This window comes from Buceros rhinoceros, unplaced genomic scaffold, assembly GCF_000710305.1.
Source record: "Buceros rhinoceros silvestris isolate BGI_N320 unplaced genomic scaffold, ASM71030v1 scaffold36290, whole genome shotgun sequence".
In the NCBI taxonomy this organism is placed as follows: Eukaryota; Metazoa; Chordata; class Aves; order Bucerotiformes; family Bucerotidae; genus Buceros; species Buceros rhinoceros.
This window is the reverse complement of record NW_010389639.1, coordinates 24,960-33,354: the sequence shown is the minus strand read 5'-3', so window position 1 is coordinate 33,354 and position 8,395 is coordinate 24,960. Positions and strand designations below refer to the sequence as shown.

Below are 8,395 nucleotides of genomic sequence, written 5' to 3'. Positions count from 1 at the left end.
TCCTGGAAGCAGTGCGTCTCTGGTGAATCTGAAATAAATGGAGGTTCTTGGAAAGGGCATTTTGCCTCTGTGGTTCTACCATCTCTGTTATAAATCGATCCAAATATCCTAGTGCATGTACAATAAAGGAGATGGGATGGAATTTCCTGGGTGGAGCTCAGCATTAGTGCTTCAGCATGAGCTCTGTCTGGTAGAACTAACTTCTAAAAACCAGTAAAATGCAACCATCCCTGTGGCGGAATGTAGCAGTTATGTGAAAGTGGCTTTTATGTAACTGAAAAAGGCACAAAGGACAGAGGAAAAAGTCAGGAGATGGAATTTGACAACTGGAGCATTTTCAAAGCTGACAAGCATTCCGGAATAATTTGTGAATCACTTCGTCCTTTGAAACAAAATGTACTATGTGTTCCTCATGGAGATGAGGACAGACCGTTGCTGTCAGAGGAAGTGTCTGACTGTAAACCTGATACTTCCTCAGTTTAACTTACTGTGATACAAAACTGTTGCTGGTATCATCGGTTAGAATTCCTTTAGCCATTTGTCATGTTGTTTGGCTGGAATTTTAAGAAAACTAGGGGTTTGTTGTTTGTACAATGATTTTATATGTTTTTGAATGTTTTCATGCTTCTCCCAGACTCATGTCCGACAATGCATTCTGTGAACAGCTCAGATATTACCTCACTCCTGAAACTTAATTGTCCGAGACCTATGAGAGAACATGATCCGCAAAGGCCTTGGCAGGTGAGTGACTCTCAGCCTTGCTTCAGCTGCAAAGTCTACAGAGTTCAGGACACATGAAACCAGTAACTGGGATCCCAGGATGCTTGGGTGTAATTGAATTCCTCTCTTGGAACTGGCCACCTAATTCCCACTGTAGTTCTAGACAGTGATCCAGTTTGTCTGATCTCCAGCTCTGCTGTCCCTAACACATGCCTGAACTCCTTAGTGAGTCCTGCTTGACAGGAACGTGTCTGTGCGATTGCCCCTCCCTCCTCGCACGCTCAGAAACAGGCACTGCAGGAAGGTGTGTGTGCTTGTCCTCCCTGTCAGCTGCTAGTGGGTTGAGGCCATCTGGCCTCCAAGTGCTGTGTGATTCTGCCAGAGGAAACCAACAGTCCCTGCTGGTCAGCAGTGTTTGCACACTCAGCAGTGACATCGCAGCCTGCATTCGGTACACATGAGTAGGCTGCTGAGCCAGTAAGCAGCTGTCTGATGTTACCAGAGGTGCTTAAACTGTGAGTGAGCAGGCCTGAACACATAGATATACCATATACCCGTCTTCCTTTGAAGAAGTGCACCTGAACCATGAAAATCATGGCTTTAAACTGGGATATCCCAGTCTCCATGGTTTCCATCCCATCTGTGAGATGTTCTCCATCTCCTGTCCTGAACTACTCTTGAGCACCACTACAAGGATGCAGTGTCGTACTTCCTGCACAGAAGTAACAAGGCGTGCAAGGCAGCAGAGGGTGTGGATGTTGGTGAACTTCTTGCTGTTCTATCCCAGTTTGTCATTGATTGTGGGACCTAGTTGACAACCTGATCTTTGTAAAGCAGGTTGGCTTTTTATGCAGACCTTTTCCCTTTTTTACACTTACCCAGAGGTTCTCCTCAGCACCAGCAAAGAGTGGCGCAGCAAGTACTTTTGCCTGCAATAGACATTTTGGGAAGAAAAATACTACCGAAGATTGGCTAACACAGAAGGACTGTTGTCACATGAAGGTATGAGGGGAGGAGCGAATGGGAATGGGAGGTATGAAGGGGGGAATGAGAAATGGTTATTACAACGTCCAGTAAAATCTGAGATATGTTTGTCATTGGGAAGGGGAACAAAGAACCCTAGAAATACCAGTTCAGTGGGGTTTATCATGCACTTGCATCCTTTTGAGGCAGCTTTATTGAGTTCCATGATGTTTGGCATGTGGAAAAGTTTCCCATAAAACCTTAAACAAGCTCGTGACTAGTTAGAATCACGGACTCATAGAACATCCCAGGTTGGAAGGACTTTGGAAGATCATCTGGTCCAACCATTCATGGGAAGGGGGCACTAGATCAGATTATCTAGCACCCTGTCCAGTCGCATCTTGAAAACCTCCAGTGACAGGGACTCCACCACAGCCCTCGGGAGGTTGTTCCAGTGAATGACTGATCTCACTGTAAAAATTGTCTTTCTTATATTGAGATGAAACCTCTCCCAATGCAACTTGTCTTCTCCATGTGGCTCCTTGTGAAGAGAGAGCCTCTGTCTTCTCTGTAGCCATCCTTTCAGTCCTCGCACGCTGTGATGAGGTTCCTTCCCCCTGAGCCTTCTCTTCTCCAGGGAGAAGAGACCTAACTCTTGTGGCTCTGTAAGGATCCTTCAGACGTGGATCATCCTGAAGGAAAACTTTTCACCTGTTCACCAGCGCGTGTCCCGAGTGCGTCCTGCTAGTGGTCCTTCTCGCTGGAGGGAAGGCTGTGTCTCCCTGGTGCCGTTAAGGTACTGGTTTTAGAAGGGTTCTGTGATCGTGTGAAGTAGGGCTCTCAGGTGTAATACAACATGCTGGTTGTTTCAAGTAGCAGGATGAAAAGGCTTTAAACAAACCAGAAATACAGATTTCCCTTTTCTCATTGTTTTTTGGTTTTGGTTTTTTTATACGTCTTGTCTCCTCCCTGCTTGCTCTCATGCATAATGTCCTGCTCCTCTCGGGATAAGAAGCCTGTCGGAGCTGATCAGCAGTCAAGGCAGACATGACTGGAAACTACACTGTTTATTTGGATTAAAAGTTAACGTCAAGTGCAGGCAGTAGCAGGCTGATTTTCCATTCTGTGCATCAGCTGCATTCCTTGCCACTGGCATGGTGGGTTGGTGCAAAAATGCAGTGGTTGTAGCTCAGTTTTTAAAGGGCACAAGAGGGTGGCAGAAGAGATGACTTTGACTGCAGAAACCGCAGGAGGTAGGCAGCAGGTCATGTGAGTGTTTCAGCCCTGCCCCTGGCTTAGGGTTAGGTAAAACCGGGTCACTTCAGGGTTAACTTGCGTTGATACAAATATTCAGTATGGATGTACTGAAACAGATGTAAATTTCTAGTGATACCCAAGCTGGCATCACCATCTGCGTGACTCTCGTGAAATGCAAACTGACAGGGATGGCAATCGCAGGAGGCATCGGCTGAGCCTTATTTCTCGGTGGGGAGAGGTGGTGAGCATGCCCTACGCAGCAGAGCAGGCAGCGCCATCATCGGTTAAGCTGCAGGGGCTCAGTCGCGTGCCTCTTCTCTAAGCTGGCACAAACGAAGCAAGTTCCTATCAGTGTCCGCTCAGGAAGCAGAACAGATGGTACATTTGTTTTAGCTTAACTGAGATGGTCTGTCTGAAACAGGTTGTGATTTAGTTTCCTGCATTTTTTGGCATAATGCTGAAAAGCTGATTGGTTTTTTTTTTTTTAATAGCAGATTCTTCAAGATAAATTTTGCCATGGAATTAAAACTTTTAATGAACTTGTTGCTTATAAAAGCTGCTGATTGGCTTATGAAGATGAGATCCCTCTGATTAACCCACAGAGTTGGAGCTACCTGATGACAGGGCAGATACCTACCCCCACTGCATGTGTGCCCTCATCTTGCCTGGATGGACTCCAACCCCAAACAATAGACGGATTCAGCCTGCATTGCTTGTGCTCCTTGGCAGGGGCGCAGCAGCTGCAGTTAGTAAGCCACATGTTACAGGGAATTGTGTGTTTAAAACATTGCAAGGGCTCTTGTTCTTAACTCATGCTTTAGTGCCCTGGTAGTCACAATGCAGAGGACAGTTTGTCCCTATTTTGATCCTCAGAAAGAGTGATGATGCTAGAGGAGAGCTTGGATGTGTTATAACAGTAATTGAGATTTAAAATGCAGACAAATTTGTGAACAGAGGCAAGCAGGGAGGCAGTTCCCTGCCTTGGAGGGGATTTTCTCATTATTTTTCCTCTTACACTTCAGTATTTTCCTCTGGTTTTGCTTTTATGAATTCCTTGACACAATACCTCATCATGGTTTTAATTTGCTTGAGTGCTGTTTGAATAGCGTGACTGTACCTGTATTGAAAATCAAGGTGTGGAGAGTTGCCTCTTGCTGTCTTCACCGGGCACACGTGAGCAACAGTGGCAAGGAGCAAGTGGTGGTGTGGTCGTGGTGGGGAACAGCTGGGGAGCTGTAAGGTCTGGTCCCGCCAAAGAGGTACATTGCAGCTCTCCCAGCACTCTTCTGTCGCTTCACTTAACCCAAGTGTTCAAGTCTCGCAAGGATTCGCCTGCCTTATGGTTATGGTGGGATGTGCCTTTAATCACAACACAGGTACTTAGTTTGAATTCAAAAGTCATTCTCGCTCCTACTGCAAGTCCTGCTTTTACCTCATGGTTTTTTGATGTTTTGTTAGGCAGCACCTGATGAAGATGAAAGTCAAGACATCATTGCTGCTGCTCAGTGGATCTTGCACAGAGAAAATTGTTTTGTGAAGGTAAGAGGTAGTATCTCTTCTCTCATTTGCTGTGTGCTTTCCTGCATGTCAATGTTTGTTCTTTCTATCAGTGATTCAAAAGAAAATGCCAATTGTCTGTGTTCTTGGAAAACTAAATTTAGAAATAGAAGTTTCCTGCCTCCTCAGGACAGGACTGAAGCGATAACCCTAAATATGAGCTTAGGAATCATCTGTGTGACGGTGGGCCAGTGAATAGAGGGCAGGACGGCTGATCTAATCTGGCAGATGAGATCGGGGAGAAGGTCTTTCTCCTGCTGCCTCTCTCCCACAGTCTGATGTTTATCAGAGCCCAGCTCTGAAGGGATTTCAGCTCACTAACCTGGTGTGAGAAAGTAAATTTCTGCCAGTCTTGCACTACAGCCGAAAAAATTAAGAGTCTAAATGCAAAGGCTCATGCAAGGGAGAACTTGGCAACAAGTGGTGGGAAGTGGTGGGAGGGAGGAGCAGAAAGAAGGGCTGGAAAACATGGCCCTTGTAGCAGTGACCAGTCAGATCGGGTCAGCCAAGCAGCGTCGCTTCACCCATGGAATCTTTAATGTGGTTGGCCAATAGGTTGTATGGTTTTTACTTTCCATTTCTTATTTAGGAGGTGGAGAGATATTTGAGGCACCATGATTTCTTAAATCTGAGGAGGAAGGAGATCCTATACAGGAAATGGCTTAAGGATGTTTCAGAGCCACTGCTGCAGAAAATTGAGAACAAAATGGACAGCCAGTCAAGCAAAGAAATACGGAAAAGGAAAGAAGAACAACTCTCTCTCTATTTAAACTATTGTAAAAAGAAGGTATCCATGAGAAATAAATTTCTGTCATGCAGAGGGCTGCACACAGAGGATTGAGGACAAGATCGAGGGTGTAGCTGTTACTTGCTGTTCAGTTGAGCAGCCTGGAGTTCAGATGTTCTTCCCAAGGACTTTCGTAATAGTGACTTTTGTCATGACAGCTGTTTTAAGTTCACTGTCAGATACGATCGATAGCCTTGTGCATGAGCTGGGGTCTGAATATGGTCAGACACCATGTTGTGGTGGGTTTCGCTCTCTGAGCCCAACTGTTCAGAGGTAAAAGCTTGAGCTCTGTCAGCTGAAGCCAAAGGCTGAGCCTGTGACCAGGGAGGGGACCACACCCACACTCTCATGTCTCAGGAGTTCAGCTAGAGTGGTACTGCAGGGTGTTGGCAGGGCACGAGTCAAACCATGTCATGCCTTGGGTGCTGCTGATCCAGCTTTATAAAAGACCCTCATAGAATCACCTGCACAGGAAAAACTTAATTTCCAGGGTTTTGGAAGAATGACTGAGGGTATTAGGGAGAAGTATTCTATGTGCTTACCCTGTTCTTGCTACTCTTAGGACATCACTTTTGGCCTCTGTTCTTTTTTTGTTTTGTTTTGCTTTACTTCTGTGTTTTGCTTTCTCCCCTGCACAGCTCTTGCTTGATGCAATTTAGGTAAGTCCTGACTGTAAGCAGTGCATTGTAATTTGGAGACAGATGGTTGTGATTCACCTTTTCAGCATCAGGCTTCATCAGTGTTGTCAGTCTCTGTTCAGCTTCTTGATAGCCTGTTTGATCTGGTGTTCCTTGGTCTTGGCACCAGCCGTGAACACCACAGGACGGTACTGGCTGTTCTCCAGCTAACTTCCGTCATAGTTGAACCTGAACTGCAAGATGTGAAGTTTGTTGCAGGCAGAGTTCTTGGTGAGATGGACTGTGGTCTGGACTGTTATGTGTGGTTCGGGTCTTTGCTCCTATATAAAGATAGAAAACCGTGCTTGAGACCTAGATGCAGAGCTTGCATCTCGCAGGCTGGTAACTTGCCTGGGGCTACGGCTGGGGTGGGGCTCAGGCACTTCATTCTTGGTTTGCTTTTTCTTTCTAATATCTGCTTTCTTCTCAGTCAAAACATTTTCCCTTGAACGGAATTTCCATTTTCTTGACTCCCCTAGTTATGATTAGCATTCTAAACAGTAGCTATTTCTGGATGCTTCATGAAAGCACTCATTATGCATTTATGCCTGTGATAAATGAAATGGATGGAGCAATTTTCCTGTTACATTTCAGTCACCTTCCTCCCGAGGCGCAGCACGTGAAAATTCTGGAGTCCTCTTCTCCACCACCTCTGGTGCTGTGGTCACCATGCCTGTAGTGTGTAGTACACCATGGCTGTGTAGTACACGGCTGGCTGCTCTCTCACTGCTTTATCACCAATAGCTTCTGAGACCTGATTCTCTACCTACTTCTCCCACAGGGCTACGTGGCTTTGGAAGCTTATGACCCATCCGAGTACGATCCACTCTTCCTGAAGAAGACAGGCTGCTGGAAGGTGTGATGGTCATTTATGCCATGAGGTTTAGAGGCACCCTTTGACCAGCAGGAAGTTAATGGCTTGAGAGGAGGCAGAGTGCGTTACTGACGTGCTGCTACGGGGCTGGTGTACAGCAACACATGGTAGTTTTGTTAACTGAACAAATTTGGGTCCCAGCTCCTGCTGCGTTTAAGCTCGCTTGTGTTTGAAAATGATTCTCACTGGGAACATGGTTTGGCTCCATACTGAGCCCAGATTTGGAGGCACAGTGGGCAGTGGCAGGGGGAGGTTTGTTTTCCTCATCTCACACTCACTGTGGCAGTGTGGGAAGTGTCCTCCTGTCTAACGAGGAGTGGTGAGTTCCCAGGCGAGCTGGGTGCTCTGCAGAAGGAAATCATCTGACACATGATATTCACAGTGGCTCACTCAAATGCACCAGAGGCTTGGGTAACTAAGAGAAGAGTCAGGTGGGGCTCGGACACAAATTCATGAAGTGCAATTCTTAAATCCCTTCTGGAGGCTGTGAGCCCTCAGCAGCTGTGGGGACCGAGATGAAACTGCATTGCAATCTGCCTTGCAGGGTTCAGCTGCCTCCAGGAGACCAGCTCTCACGTCTGTGGTCTGACTTTGCGGCAGAGCTGTTGAACGTGTCATGGCCTGCCTTGGAAGCTGAGATGCTCAGCATTTCTCAGGCCACTCAGGTCCATGCCTCGTGTTTTTTTTTCATAAAAAATGAGGTTGATGCTCATTTCCTGCTTACTGATGGTACCTCAACATTCACTTCTGACTTGGCTCTTTTGAGACTGACAAAGTGCTTTTGCTGGTGTGTAAGCATGAAAATAACTGTCTCTGTCACAGGTTTCAATACCACCTTTACAGGATCCTCTGTTAAAAGACATTCAAAGAAAGTTTACTGAGACAGGCATTATCAAGCAGTGTGAGACAGGTATTTTAATCAACTGGTGTCCCTTGGAAATGTTTCATACAGAACGGAGCGGGGGGATCCTTGCTCGCGACAGCAGATGCTCACACAAAGCACTTGCAACTTTCCTTCCAGGAAGACCATGCAGTACCAGAGAGCTGAAGGAAGTCAGTAAAGCAGAACTGCCACCGCTGCCTTTGGGCCGGCAACGTATGGATGCAGTTGAGTGGCTGAAGGTACCACACAGTTACATTGCTAGCGAAGTCCACCAAACAAAGAGGTAAGAGCTGATGTATTTCCTGAGAGGCAGCACAACCACTGCAGTGGATGAGGCCTCTCCTTCTTGGCTGCAGGGCAGGGGATTTGCTAAAACTTAAATTTCATGGTGAATTCTGCTTCAGGGTGTATTTTCCCTGAGAAAGAGGTGTTGGTGAAGGGAAAGCCTTCGGGTATGGAGTGGACAGCAGGATGTATTGAAGTAGAGCACTGATGGTCCAACAGGTGGCTTTTGGCGGGGAGTTTCCTGCATTTTCTGCATGCAGCCTGGCTGCCAGCCCTACAGGTCGAGCCATGGAACAGCCCCTGGGTGCTTTACTGGAAGATCTGAAAGGATGTAGTGTTCATAGTTGCCTTGGGTTGGGTGTTGTGTTTTTTGGGGGAGGGTGGTTTGCTAT

At 46.6% G+C, this 8,395-nt stretch overlaps 1 protein-coding gene across 1 annotated transcript; it reads left to right on the top strand.

Moving 5' to 3' along the window:
* Positions 1-648: 648 nt before the first annotated feature.
* On the top strand, positions 649-8,005 carry FAM228B (family with sequence similarity 228, member B). Its single transcript, XM_010134972.1, has 7 exons — positions 649-741; positions 1,603-1,722; positions 4,399-4,479; positions 5,087-5,284; positions 6,743-6,817; positions 7,658-7,745; positions 7,857-8,005. The coding sequence occupies exons 1-7, from the start codon at positions 649-651 to the stop codon at positions 8,003-8,005; spliced, it is 804 nt and encodes a 267-aa protein (XP_010133274.1).
* The last annotated feature ends 390 nt before the right edge of the window (positions 8,006-8,395 follow it).

Coding starts and splice junctions, on each gene's coding strand:
- FAM228B (XM_010134972.1), top strand. CDS start 649: ATGCATTCTGTGAACAGCTCAGATATTACCTCACTCCTGAAACTTAAT. Junction 1,723..4,398: donor AGGACTGTTGTCACATGAAG/GTATGAGGGGAG, acceptor ATGTTTTGTTAG/GCAGCACCTGATGAAGATGA. Junction 5,285..6,742: donor TAAACTATTGTAAAAAGAAG/GTATCCATGAGA, acceptor CTTCTCCCACAG/GGCTACGTGGCTTTGGAAGC.